The sequence below is a fragment of the Echiichthys vipera genome (assembly GCF_963691815.1).
Source record: "Echiichthys vipera genome assembly, chromosome: 16".
Lineage (NCBI taxonomy): Eukaryota > Metazoa > Chordata > Actinopteri > Perciformes > Trachinidae > Echiichthys > Echiichthys vipera.
The window spans coordinates 15,748,531-15,763,733 of NC_139841.1; the positions used below are offsets into that span (position 1 = coordinate 15,748,531).

A 15,203-nucleotide genomic window follows, 5' to 3' on the forward strand; every position below is an offset into this window, starting at 1 on the left:
AAAATCCCTGCCAGAACATTTCAGTTAGTAACTTAATGTTTTTTTTTTGTTTTTGTTTAGAAGAGGATCCCTTTTACTAAAATCTTTTCCATAATGCTGTTTTTTTTTGGATATCTTTTAAACATAGTGCCTCTGGTCTTTTAAACAAGAGCCAGCACAAAAACATTCACACAGGCACTACACATACAGTACAGTGCTATGCTGCAGGGAAAGGAAACGTCTGCATGCTCCCTATCTCACTTCATGACATGAAAGTGACTGTGGTCTGTTCTATACATTTTGTTGATGATGTAATGGGATTTTTTTTTACAGGAAACCTTTAATGTGGATGTCCAATCAGTGCTGATGGTAAATGTAAACTGAAGAAATACCTTCTCAAGTGTGTGCTATATAGACAGAAGAAGCGTATCTCTCTTGCTGGCAGAGCCGTGTAGGTCTTGTGCCAAGTTATGCATCCCTGCCGAGAATTGCATCCTAAAGTGCAAACTAATGATTTTCAAGGCAAAGTACTGTTTAAAAACAGTACCATCTTCTTTGTCAGGTTCATGAATTATGATAAATGTTCTAAAGTTTATAGTTTTAAACATTTAGAGTCATCAATGTTTTATTAGACTCGGGAGTAGTAGCATTTCCTTGCTGCCTATGCAGTGGATGCACTTTTTGGCAAGTAAAAGTGTTAGGGGTGAATGCATTATTTGTCCGAAATTATTCTTGCTACACGATTGTTACTGCTTGTGAGGTGGATGTGATTCTCGGCAGGTATGCAATACTTGGCACCAACACCAGCTGTGCCTACATGCGCGAGCAGCAAGTTCACAATGAAGCCCTCTTAGCTTTTTTAGTTCAGTACGTAGGTAAATAAATAAGATAAACTTACCAAATGTCAAATGAAATGTGTTTACACCTAAACAGAAAAAACAACCATACATAACATCCAAGAGTCTCTCGTTCACTGAATCAAGACTCATAAAAACACACTGCATTCAAAATGGACAGGAACAAAATAAAACCCGCCAAGCCAATTTTAGTCAGTCTTTCTACTGTTCCAACAACCAGACACTCTGGTTCAGTTGAAATAAATCCTTGATTAAGAGAGTAAGATGTGAAAAGAAACAGCGGTTATTTGCTCGCCCCAAAGCCACCAGACTCCATTGACAAAAACTGTAATTTTAGTTTGTCAATCATAATAAAAAAAACACACTTCATTCAACTGGACAGACACACAATCTGGGTTTGGTGACAAAAAAGTCACCAAACCCATCTTTGTTAGTCTTTCCACTGTTCCAACAATCGCCAACTCTGGTTGAAAAAGTTGAAAAAAAAAGTCCCACTCCAGAAACAATTTGAGCCATGAGATCCAGCTCCCATCAAAGAGCTCATAATTCCCACCACTAGAAATGATGCAAAAGCAGCTCAAATTGGCGCACATCACTTGTGGACAGTTAGGACATTCCATTAGAAAAACAATGTAATCAAACTAATTTAAATGCTGATGCTTGCGTCATATGCTGATAAGGAACAGTGTCACTTGACATTATTATTTTACAGACATAACAAGCTGCACAGTTATCATCTTGAGTTGTGTAATGAAGCCACACTTTGTGCAGTTTCTTCCTCTCCACCATGACTCCTTCTTGCAGCACAGTATGAGTTCTATGTCAATGTTTTGCTGCGTACAACTGTCAGAAAAACATGCCGGCCTCGATAAAAGGAATGATAAACTCAGAGGCACACAATTCCAATTTGTTACTGTTTCTCAACTGGAACCAGCTCTCCATTCCTGAGGATCTGGGGGCGTCTGGGCGTCTAGTGGAGCCCTGTGGGCAGATGGATGGACTCGGACCCTGAGCAGCCCACTTGCAGAGCTCCACAAGCTTATGGTCTGCAACTAGGCCGCTAGCTTCCGCTTTAGTCAGACCATGGTATCAGCTTGGATATCAGGACACAACTTATTCATTATTTAGTGCTTGAGTTTTCTGTTTAGTGGTACGGTTGAGGTTTAAACTGCAAAACTAGTCAGTCTAATCAGTCTAATCAGTCTCTCATAAAGTGTTTTTGGAAACACATTGTAGTGTACCCATTAGCTGTAAAATGAGAACAGTAAAATGCTAAAAAAGGACTCTTTCTGAAAACACTTAATTTCAGAAATAGGTAATAGAGTAAAAGAATATTGATTAAGCTACAGATGGTCGCTTAAACTGTGGGACACTATGTGGAATTCCTCAGGCAAATGTTACCTGTAATAATTGAAAAGTAAAAATGAAAGAGGGTTTCACGAAGAGGAAACTGAATAATGAATAAAGAGTACAGAGCAGAGACATAATACATTGTGCAGTAGTAGGTTTTTACTACTGTTCTGCAAAAGAAAGTAACATTTACTACCGTACTGTTCAATATCAGACCTCCATTACAGAAAGTAAGGGCACTGGCTGGCTATGTTTTTAAGGAAGCGTAAACCCACTGAAACAACTACAGTGTTGCATCAGTATAAGGGAAGTGATTGAGCATAAACGCAGAGGCCAATATGAACTTTAGACTCAAGATTTTTTTGTACCGTTTGCTCAGTGAAGATATGCCATGGTAAAACAAATGTTTTGGCAAACTTTTCCAGCCTACGGTTGTCCTCTTTACATCGGTTTCCTTTTTTAGCTTGTCATATTTGCTCAAACTGTCACTTTATCCTGACAGTTCTACACAAGACCAATAATCTGTGAAAAAAGTAAGTTCTCTTGCCTCCTTCTATAGTGCTTCTAATGGCATCTGCAAGATTCCACCATGCCATAGGAAACTAACCAATAAGAGCGGAGGAGTCTTTAATGCAATGTCAAAAACTGCAGATGGACTGACAAACTGTCAAACTAGGGACTGTAATAGAATGTGATTCTGTTATTGCATTGCCTATGCCTTGCCTCTTATCATTGGTTTACTGTTTATCTCTAAAATGAGAAAGTCTGACTTATGCTCAGCTACCCTGTTGGAGAATTGAAAGACAATATTCTGACATATATATTTATAGATAATTAGTGCAATGTTTATACCGCTCAGTGCAAATATACTGTAACTATTCAAGACTAGTTGGTTTTTGTTGTTTATTGTAATTTCACAGCAGAAATTTTACTTGTCAGCTGAAAAAAGCCACTGGGCAGCACTTAAATTGCAGCAAATAATATAGTTTTCAAATGATATTAAACTATATTAAGTAATCGATTACTTTTAGAATTTGATTCAAATTTTCAAGGAAACCTAGCAGGTGGTTGGTAAGTGCAAAATAAAAGAGGTGGCATCAGCGGCAAGCATGCAAGCAGAGCAGCCATAAAGTGCAAAATGTGTCCGAGCTGATAACTCTGACCTAAAAAAGCACCGGGGCCCAGATAAGACGCAGCAAGGAACTGGTCCAGCTCTCTGCCTGTCTGCTACATGATAAACGTTTTGGGTGGGTAAACACACTGATAGAAAGTTGGAGAGCAGTGTTTTTTTGTGTTCTTAAAATTGACCTATTATGCTTTTCCTTATTTTATGTCTTAATATATATAATGTTACAGTGTTGTATGTTCATATTAATTGTGTCTAAAGCTTTAATAATTAGGTAAATGTATGTAAATTTTAGATTTCTGACTGTTCTTCGCACTGAGTTTCCAACAGGTTTTTTCTGCACTCAGCTCAGGCTTATGTCAAGTCAAGTCAGTGAGCTTTAAATGGTCATCTGCTCCAGGCACATTGCTGCAGTGTTCCGATCACATTTCTGCTGCATGGGACATGTTCGATTTTGCAGTTTTTGTTTAAAATACTTTACTGGTGATTTTTCAGAGTAAAAAGTGCAGCTATACTCATTTGACTTTCACTCATTCCCGGCTGCAATAAAAGATGGTACGTAAATAGTGAGAGCACAGATGCAGAAGACTTGATAGAAATGCTGATTAAGTCTGAACACAAGATATTCTAGTAACCCAGAATAGAAATAGGAACCTGAAAATGAGCCCAACAAGGCTCTTTTAAGCATGTGTTGACACTTTTTTTTATGTAGCATCAATAATGTTCTAACTTACCTGCTGACATAAGGATCCAAATGATATAAAAACTAAATTAGAATTGAACGATCGGCATGTTCATAAATGGTCTGAGAGTCAAACCATATTGAAAATGTATAGCAATGCCACTGCACTGTGGTCTTGTGACAAAGTGATTATGTGTTCTGATAAGTAACCATAATTGAAGTTAAGTAATGCTCATCTCATCTGCTCAACAGTTGATGGTTATAGAGAGGGATACAACAGCATCTTTAATTTAACCACTGCTCTGTCAAGAAAAGTGCAGGTTGAGTACAAATTATAGTGCACAGACCAAGGATAAATGTGCTGTTCTTTTCTAAGCTTTACAGTAGGGCTTTCTGCGATCAAGGAAATTCTTAGTCGTCTAACACTCATAATTTGCCCACCATTTAATTAGCTGATTTTACTGAGTTTCTCCACAGAATCACGCAAAAGCAACACTCTTAAGGTGTTGTTGTATGCGGAACTTATCGATAGTCGGTGTATTACCTATAGTTGATGACGGTTAGCACGCCACCAGTTTGGAGAAGCAGACAGGAGTCCCAACACGGAAGCTTAACAATGTACTGCTTTGAACAGGGGCAAAAAAGGACACACCTAAAAAAATCCATTTCAATGTAAATGTACGCCATATTTAAAATATTTTCCCCGCTTTAGCTTGCTGTCAGACAATGCTCTCCTTCAGCTTCCACAGAAGTTTCCCCCTCTCTGCTTCTGCCAAGATAGACACAACAATGCTGACTACAAACCTTACCTTATCTTGGGAGCAGAGGCAATCGATTACTTTATCTAATCCTATATAATGTGACTAATTTTTGGGAAAGTATCTATCTTATTTCAGTCTCTACTTCCAAGCTCCATGTATTCTTCAGCAGAGCTTTTTCCCCCTTTCCCTTTGGGATACTTTGAGGGCTTGCCTTGCAGCTATATTTAAACGTTTTTGTCATCTTACTCACCCTCTATTTCTGCGTTTTTTATTTTACTGAATACAATTGATTTAGGAATCCTTATTTGAATATTCAGAGCATATAAACAAAAGTGACGATTAAGATATTGTGATTAAGCGACAAAATTCCATCCTTTAAATGTGATGATGAAAGCTTTAACCCGGCTCTTTTGAAAGGAATTAAATTGATCTTCAAATGAGAAATTTTACTGTAACTGAAGTGTTTACATTGTATTCTGATCAAACTATTTTTCTTTTCAGACGGTCGGAATTAAATAATGTGTCTTCTGAGACACTTTATTTGTCATACAGAAATCTATATTAGATGAGAAAAAAATGCCTGTTTCTCCCCTAACACTATCCTCCACAAGACTTTAAAGGATATCATTCTCACTTTTTATTACTGACAGTGGCTTGACTTGCTGATGAATTGATTCATTTATAATAGTTTTCTCAGATGCAGTAAATTCTGTAACACTCAATGAAGAAAACAATTTAAAGTCACTTTTTCTAATAGATTTAATCTTCTAATAGATACAGTATGTTAACACGTTTGTAAGGTAAGTCAAAAAGCCATTGCTGGCAGTACATGTAGCAAAACACTTTTAGCTTCACTCACAATTACTTCCCTCCAGAACTACAGTGTAATCTTAACTTTTCTACTCAGTTTTATTCTTACCTGTGTTTTTTCCCGTCTTATTCCTTTGTCCCCTGACAGGTGGATGTTTGCTTTAGGAAGCACATGGCCTGTGTTTTGCTGACAGACATGGACTCACCCATCCCTGGTCCTACAGCACATCTTAATGGCCTCCTCCCTGACCTCGACCCAGCCACTGGACCAGACCCCAAGCACGACACAGATGCCACCTGCCTCACTGTCCACCTTTACTACCTGGGGAAGGATGGAAGAGGAGGCGGTTCAGAAAATGGTTCAAAAAATGCACTCACGTTTCCACCTGGGGAGTACGTGGCAGAGGAACTGTGCATCAGTGCAGCGAAAGCATGTGGTGAGTCACAAGGGAATTTCACTTTTGATGTCTGCCCACACACAAAAGTTTTATTGTTGTTAATATGGGATTAACATGATGAGAAGAAATGTAACATATACACTGGAGATCAAAATTAGAAAACAAAGTATTAATACTTGATTTATTCTGAAATATTGTTATTTTTTATTGTTCAGAATTTGATAGAATATCCACTGTGGCTATAACACTGCTGTACTAGTATGTTGTAATGCATGTTTTAAATAACCAAGGTACAAAAACCTTTATTTTGTGGAAAAAAACAGTGAGCAAAATTAGAGAACAGCAACCACTGTGTAAGAAGAGAAGATTTAAACAATGTTTTCTTATGGCTATCGGATTCAAAAATGACTGAATGACTTCAGCACATCTGCGCCAACAGGGCATCAATAGTTTCTCACACTGCTGTGGTTTGATATTGTTCCATTCTTCTTGCAGCCTCTTCCACAGTTCAGTAACTGTAGTGGGTTTCTTAGCCAGTACTTTGTTGCCAAAGATTTTGCAGAGATTCTCTATGGGGTTTAAAAAAGCAAAGGCCTCTACACTTTCTTTAGATTTTTTTAATCCTATAGCCCTATAGAAAACATTGTTTAAATCTTCTCTTCTGACACAGTGGTTACTGTTCTCTAATGCTAGTACAGCAATAATAAAAATATTTATTTTACTTTAATCAACAATAAAAAATAACAATATTTCAGAATAAAGTGTTAATAATTTTGTTCTCCAGTGTATCAGAAAACAGAGGGGAAAATTAAGAGAATAAAAATATAGTTGTGTAAAAAAAATTATAGTCTTCTGTTTAATAGGGTTACGATCAAGCCCCCACCACAGCGACTTCCTGCTTGACCCAATAAGGAAGTGCTGAAAACTGCAGCTCTCAGAGTGGCCACTAGGAGTAGTTTGCACAATAGAGCATTTTCTCATTGACCCTCATGTTAAACAGGTTGTTTTTCACAGCATAATTAAACCTATTTAAGGTACAAATGGTACAAAAAAAACATCCCAGTCTGTATGTTTAGGTCATATCACTGAAGGGGGTTGGATTTTTTTGTACCAGGCTAATTTTTATTTTATTGGAAGTTAAAGTTCATGAATATTTAGTGGTGTGGCATCTTGAGTGACAGCTAGCCACTGGTGGTGGTGTTACTATAAGTGACAAGATGGTTTGCTCTTCAATGGACTGTACCAACAGATGGTTTAGGAACACAACATGTTAGCTTTGCTATGCTAATTAAATAGCCACACTTGCACAATGACTCGCAATGCAGCCTGCTATCGATGGAACACACTCTAGATGCTAATCTGGAGCACCGGGAGGATTCGGGCCGTGAGGGTAGGTGTTTTACAGTCTATGGGCATGGTACTGTGTTGAATATCAGTTTAAATCATATATCATAAATGCTGGCTGCCTGTACTTGACTCGCGGAGCCGGTGTAATCTCCGCTACAGACACAGGAAATTTAAAAAAATGACTCCCGGTCCCTAAAAGCAATCTCAACATTGACTCCCACTCCTGTTTATCTACGTAGTAACGTGTTGCTAATGTTGCTAATTCTGTATACGTCAGTTAGATACTTCAACCAGATGGACATATCTCCCTCCCCCCAACGTCACATCAATGCCCTTTTTTGGTTAGAGGAAATGAGGCGGAGTCAAAATCTCAAGTACAATTGGATCAAGTTGAGAGAACGGACCTTGACGGAAAGGCTAGGTTGATTCACCAGTGTCATATATATAAAACCTTAAACCAGCCTCATATTGCCACATATCTGGTTGTTTGTGCAAGTTTTTGAAGTTCTGCTTTTGTTTATGTTGTACACTTCCTATTTGAAGTGGGTCAAGGCCTTACACTTTCCATATGCAATCTAGACTGACTGGACCATAAAAAATGGACATAGTGAAACAGATGTATTTCATACATGCTGCCATCTTTGCAGCGAGGGGTAGAGAGTCAATGTGAGGACACACTATGTTTCCATTCAACATTTACAAATAAAGATTAGTGATATAATATAAGCAGGAAACACATAATTGAATCCGTCCTTCATACGGGATACAATTGAAGTGAACAGAAAAAAAAGTGAATATAATGTATGTAGTAGTGTAAGTGTAATGTGACTGTATCTTAAGGCAAAACTGAATTTGTGCAATTGTCCTTTTACAAGCTGTGAAAGGCTGAATTATCTGTTAGCTATTAATGAGGAAAACATTTTTCATTACACTCGTGGGAAAATTCTCTTTTTTTTTTTCAACTGAGCATTTATCTTCATGTGGAAAAAATAGATTCAATAATGTACTTCCCCCTCCACACCAAATGAGGTCATATCTTTTGGAAGAATGTTGTTTATCCCTTTACTGGAGTTAAGATACTTGATGACAAGGAGCATTGACATTGTTGGCCCAAAACTGAATATCCATAGAGAAGCTTTTTTTGTTCACTTCAATACAATGGGGAAACATATTTAAGCCAACCTCCATCTAGTTGCAGCGCAGTTTTAAGGCTCTGAGACATGATGTGCTTGGTTTAGATTCATCATCTGTCATCCAGGTCAAACCAAATTGTATCTCTTTATAAGTATGAGATAGTCGTTTGTGCTATGAGAGCCAATCAAGAACTACTGGCTTTTATTTCTCCTAATAGCAAGCACAAATCAGGAAGTTGTGGACTGTTGTTTCAGTTTTCCTCCCCGCCTTAGCTCTATCTCTCTCTTCCACACTTTCTCGGTCCATTCCCTCTTGAGCTGATAACAAACAACTTCCTCCTCTCTCTCCTTTTCACCTTCCACTGTTCTTGCTTTTCTTTATTTTTAAAATCCTTTGTTCTCTTGTTTATCGGTTCTTCAGACTGCACTGCTACCTGCCCTTTAACTGTCATCTATCCTCCCTTTCATGATATAACTACAGTCAAAAAACAACCATGTGAGGGATGTGCTGTGCTATGTCTATCTGTTTAATTTTCACACTACATTTAGTAGGATAAAGTTTCAGTTAGCTGTGCAAGGGTAGTCGAACTATCAAAGTCAACTGCTAACACAAGGAGCGGCAATCCAGCAATCAGACCTGATATCCTAAGATTTTTTGTCCTCACAAAGTAAGTTTTCTGCACAATAAGAAGAAAATTCTGCTCTTTAGAAGGCAAAGATGGCAAAACTGTTTAATAGGTTAGTGATAAGTGTTCTGTTATTTTGTCCAACCTATAGATATCTGAATGAAATGGTATGAAGTATGTTAATATGTAATATATACATAATAAATAAGACAAGGGAGGACTTGCTTATAGATCAAGCTTCTTCATACTTTGACTCTGTGGTTGAGCATACTTCCTCTAGCACACCCCCATGCCATTGCTTCCCTCTCGCGAGTGCTTCCTGCTCTATGATAACATGTTTTGTCTGCTAATGACCTATTTGGCCTGACTGATAAAACATTTTGCTAGAACAAATTTAACTGGTTTCTCAGAGGGTCCAGACTTTAAATTTGGTTGGAAACATGGTAAAACTTATATGAAAGCACACCACAAAATTGCAAAATGACAACCTTAAGAAGAAAAAACTCACTCACTCAATGTCCACAAATGCATCTAAGTGCAGCACAGACATTTTCCAATGCAAACAAAAACAAAGATCTTGCCGAAGCAAATACTAAAACTTCCAACATAACTTACAAGCCTGAGTTTGACGAAGTCCAATAGTTTGGCACGACAGACTTTCATACAGCCATATGCAAAACAACATAAAATGACATGACATGTTTAAATATTGGCCAGCTTGAGTTGCAGCTTATCAGACACATGTGCTGCTAAAGCTCTAAAAATGTGTCCTTTATTTCAAACTTGAGTATCAAAAATAAATGTCAGATGGCTTCCTTAATTTGAATTACGAGTGTGATGCTACTCACCAGTCTGTGCTGTCTTAGAGTAGAGTAAAAAGATGATTGTTTTTGCTCTGTTTCCCTTCTCCAGGGATTGCTCCAGTGTACTGCAGCTTGTTTTGCATGATGAGGGAAAGTGACAGGATATGGTTCCCTCCTAATCACATCTTTAAAGTGAACCTGCATGCCAGTGAGAGCCTTCACTTCAGAATCAGGTAGATATTTTAGTATGTTTCCCACCCTCATTTCTTTAATCAGTTGACTTTTCACGTGTATGTTTTATGCTTTTATTCCCTTTCTTACTGGATCTTCTCCGTTCTGTTTAGATACTATTTTCCTGGCTGGTATAACAGTGGCAATTCATTGTATGCCCATCGCTATGGTATGTCCAAGGGACTGGAGAGCCCTGTGATGGATGACTGCGTCATGGCATACCTATTTTTTCAGGTTAGTTTTCATGACTTGCACCTAATATTATCGTTAAACCTGCTGTTTTCTTCTCTTTATAGTAATTTGCATGTTTACATTTTACATTCTTTTGATTTGTTTGTATTTGTGATTTTAAAAACTAGAGTGCATTCTTAGTCTGGATCATCAATAGATTTTTTTCCTAAAAGATTTTATTTCCCTTTATTTTTTGTTTTTTCATATAATAGTAAGCAGAAATGTTGGGTCAGGGAGGTAAAATATGCTTGCCTTTCATGGCAGTCATTGTGTAAGTTTAGAAAACAGGAAGTGGGGTAGTAAGAGTGGTTAAGAAGCACAAATGGGGAACAAGGGTATGTCAGGGTTCTCTTCACTCTGTTTGCCTGTGTCTTTGCACGTATATGTGTGTGTCTGCATGTGAATTTTAAATACTTTCTTCTTCCTTTTCTTTGCCACATGCTTGTATGAAGTTGACCCGTGTGCGAGTTGCGTGTCAACAGATTAACATACAGAATGCTACATAAAGATGATTGTTGTTGGGGAGCTTGACAGTCCCAACAACCCTTGAGTTTCCCCTTTAAAATACTTTTTTATTGTAACATCTTCATGGACCATAAAGCGATTATAATTTGTCTGATTACAGTAAATATGTCTGACAGATCTAAGATATACTGAATTTTACATGTGAAGCAATCAAATTGTGCTATGCCATTTGATATCTGTTTTTTTTCCTCCTCCAGAGACGCAGTGACTTCCTGAATGGCTGGGTTAATATTCCGGTGAGCCACGAGGCCCAGGAGGAGTGTCTGGGCATGGCGGTGCTGGACATGATGAGGCTCGCTAAAGAGAGTGGTCAGTCACCTGTGGACATCTACAGTGATACCAGGTACAGTAGGATGCACTCATTCGATAGACATTATTGTGGCTGTTGCTTCTTTCATACATTAATTAATCCAAAGCAGAAAAGAATGTGGATATGAAGGGAAACCTGGTAGAAACTTCACTATACTAGAAGAGTCTAATACTGTAAGACCAGAAAAGTTTATTACTTAACTATTAAGGAAAATAAAACATTTAATTTATACAACAATGTTCTGATAACCAGCTCCAGACTCCAGTCTCATATACATGCTGCACACTCTCTTTTGTTTAAATAATGTGAAATGCTCACTTTTAGGTTGGTGTGCATGTGGTTCAGTTTATGAACGACGAATTCAAATCAGTGTGACAAGCTCCTCAGGACACAGTGAAAATCGAGATAGTTTCATTATATGTGTTCATGTGCCTGAATTAATAATCCCTTTATATGAGATGTCTCAGTACAAAAGGCGTCTATAATTTCTGTTCTTTAGGCACTATGTTCACACTTGAAATATTAAAGGTCCCATATTATTCTCATTTTCAGGTTCATACTTGTATTTTGTGTTTGTAGTAGAACATGTTTATATGCTTTGATGTTCAAAAAACATTTTTTTTCTCATACTGTCCATCTCAATATACGTGTATTCACATTTGTTTGAGCACCTGTCTCTTTAAGAACCCTTTCCAAACACCCCAGTCGGTTTTGATTGGTCAGTGGTCAGTGTTTCCAGTTTCTTCCACACCTTCCCTCTTGGTGTCTCTGCACCATCATTGCAGCCAGGAAGTGACTGTAATGGCACTGAAGCGGTAGTGTGACATCACAACCGTAAAGAAGTCCTGACGGCTCGTTTAAAGACACAGTTTTTGAACATAGGCTGTGTGCATTTCTCTGTGGATTGAGTGTTTTGATACTTTCACGGTATTTATTTAGCACCTTGACCTGCTCTATGGTCAAAAAAGACATCTCACAGTTCTTTCATATTTTTGTTTTGTTTTACATTACCTTTTGAGAGGATTATTGGCTGATTCTCCTGAGGTGGACACAGCATGTACACTGGCTGAACTGCCACAAAGCGTACTTCGTGTTCACTCTTTTAACCTTGTTTACTTTCTCTTGCCTCTCGCTTTTCTCTATGTCTTTCCTGGTACTTGTTCATCATTCCTGCCTTATTTTTCTTATTTTCTACTCCACCTTCACCTAATCCCCTCTCCACTTTTAGCTACAAATCCTTTCTGCCGAGATGCATGCGAAGCCGCATCCAGGAATATAACATCTTGACTCGGAAGAGGATCCGCTATCGCTTCAAGAGGTTCATTCAGCAGTTCAGTGAATGCAAGGCCACGGTGTGTAACCTCAAGCTCAAATACCTGATGAGCTTGGAGATGCTGCTACCCTCCCTCTACTCAGAGCGCTTCCAAGTCACCGACCTCTCTGCACACAAGGTTACCATCATTGTCATGGGCAACACAGGCATCCAGTGTTCAAAAGGGAAAAATGAGGAGGGAGATGAGGAGGTGAGTTGTGGCTGCTTTTTACCAATAGATGGAGCTCTAGGAGTTAGTTAAAATTACCAGTAACAATAAGGGTGCAAGTATGTGCATGTTTCTTTATCGAAAATAATTAAAACCATTATTTTTTACTCTTCTTGTGTCTCCTGGAGCTACAGACATACTGTGACTTCCCAGCGTTGATTGACATTAGCATCAAACAGTCCAATAAGGAAGGCTCTGTGGAGAGTCTCATAGTTACCCTCACCAGACAGGACAACCAGATCCTGGTATAGTACACACATAACTCTTCTTCAAGCTCTGTCTTACGTTGCTCTATTATCACTTGAACATTAATAATCTGTTTACTTTGCTTCACACAAATCTTATGTGGCTTTTACTACTGTCTGTAAATCAAAGTTGGTCCTTCCTGGTGCTCTACTCTGCAATGTGTTGAAATGAGCACATGCAGGACTCGTTGTCAAAGTCAAATAAGACACAGGACATAAAGATGAACATTTTAATTTGGGGGAAATATTTTAGGTGTAGTAATTTGTTACACGAAATTGCATAAAAACACAGATTGAAGGCTTATAGTTTACATTGATTGAAAGTTAATAAAATATGTACTGAATGATTTATGTTTGTCCTCTTCTGCATCCCCTCTCTATACTCTGTGTCTCTGTCTGACCACGAAGGAACTGGAGTTTCATTCACTCCCAGAGGCTCTGTCATTCGTGTCATTAGTTGATGGGTATTACAGACTGGTCGCAGATGCCCATCATTATCTGTGTAAAGAGGTGGCCCCGCCAAGATTAATGGAATGCATTCAGAACTACTGCCATGGGCCTGTGTCGTGAGTATCACACATATGCACAGATATAGCACGTCACATGTACACTCACACACACACACACACATACACACATACTCACACACACATTATGTCTCTTTGATCACAGAATGGAGTTTACGATTGCCAAGCTACGTCGCTCTGGTAACCACCAAGGTCTGTACATCCTTCGCTGCAGCCCCAGGGACTACGACAAATACTTCATATCCTTTGTGGTTGGGGTAAGCTGTTAATGTTGGGCTGTATATCATCAATATGAAGTATGGTATTTCTCATGTGATGCTACAAATATACAGGCTCATTTAACACAATATTTGGTAATAGACACCACTAACGCCTCTCTCTCCTCTTTAGCCCATGACCACATGTATCACGGCAAATCTTCCATTGTTTACACAATGTGTCACAACATCCAGACCCATTACACTATAATGTAAAGAAAATGTAGTACTTTGCCACTATGTTTGTTCATGGTTTTGGTAAAACTGAGACTGAGGTGACAATAGGGACTAGCTATTTAATATTCTGCATATGTTATTTACTGGAATTTTAATTCGTTTAATTTTTTAATTCGTAACTACATTTAAAAGGTTTAACTTAAAATGTAACTCCTGTTCACTTTGAAGTTTTTTTTTAACAAATTGCTGGTGCACGATTCAATATTTTATAAGAATAAAATTAAGAAAAATAATGCAGTAAATTTATATCTATTTATTTGTTACATTTTATTTTAGAAAAGTAAAAGTTTGAGTCAGGCCTGATGTTGCCTTACACACAAAAGAATGATCCCTGTCACTTCCACACAGTAAGGCATACAGCCTATAGTATATAAATACTGGTATTGGATCACTGCTTGGTATCAGCGTATCCGTATCGAGACTGAAAAAGTTGAATTGGCACATCTCTAGTTTATTCTGTTTGGGCTCCTGACTGTTGTTGAAAGATGTGAACCTATCCTATCTCTTAACATAATATTGTTGGCATGTTCAGCACACCTTAATTGTGATCATTTTCCATTTACAGGATGAAGCTATGGTGGACTACAAGCACTGTCAGATCGTGAAGACGGAGTCAGGAGAGTTCATTCTGAGTGGTGCTAAGAGGAGCTTCGGCTCACTCAGGGAACTTCTGCACTGCTACCAAAAGGAGGCGCTCCGCACTGATGGATACACATTCCAGCTGAACAGGTGCTGCTCACCCAGCCTCAAGGGTGAGTGTTCACACACCGACATACACTAATAAGAATACAGGTTGTATACCCACACACATAGTCACAGGTAAAATAACACATATACAGTAAAATGCAGACATGCACCTTAAATATTCTCCAGCACAGTTGAGGCTGTTTCACTTTGCACAATTTGACCTATTTTGGTGTTTTGGTTAATTGTTTCTTATTATATAAGGGTGCAAAAATAGGCCACATTATCCTTTCTATGATATATGGATGAACTCAAATTTGGCCCACAATCAATTGTAAAACTCTGAGTGACTTTTGTTAAAACCATTAGGCACTGAATTGAAGAATTAATTATTGGAACAATAGATTGTGCACAGTGAACAAAATGCAGAGATTCATATAATTAAAACTTTATCTTATTTTAATCTGGGTCAAATATTTTTTAGGCTACAAAATATATATAACTTTTTGAAAATAATGATAAAGAAGAAAGTGATTACTGTAG

General features: G+C 38.1%; 1 protein-coding gene across 1 annotated transcript in view; it reads left to right on the plus strand.

Moving 5' to 3' along the window:
- Positions 1-15,203, plus strand: part of jak2a (Janus kinase 2a) — a 29,067-nt gene that overhangs the window by 2,447 nt on the left and 11,417 nt on the right. Inside the window, exons 2-10 of the mRNA XM_083929212.1 lie at positions 5,714-6,002; positions 9,982-10,105; positions 10,217-10,337; positions 11,057-11,202; positions 12,398-12,692; positions 12,845-12,955; positions 13,364-13,521; positions 13,628-13,739; positions 14,542-14,728. Of these exons, the coding sequence (XP_083785338.1) occupies positions 5,738-6,002; positions 9,982-10,105; positions 10,217-10,337; positions 11,057-11,202; positions 12,398-12,692; positions 12,845-12,955; positions 13,364-13,521; positions 13,628-13,739; positions 14,542-14,728 (1,519 nt within the window). The 5' untranslated portion in view covers positions 5,714-5,737. The remainder of the gene's footprint in view (positions 1-5,713; positions 6,003-9,981; positions 10,106-10,216; positions 10,338-11,056; positions 11,203-12,397; positions 12,693-12,844; positions 12,956-13,363; positions 13,522-13,627; positions 13,740-14,541; positions 14,729-15,203) is intronic.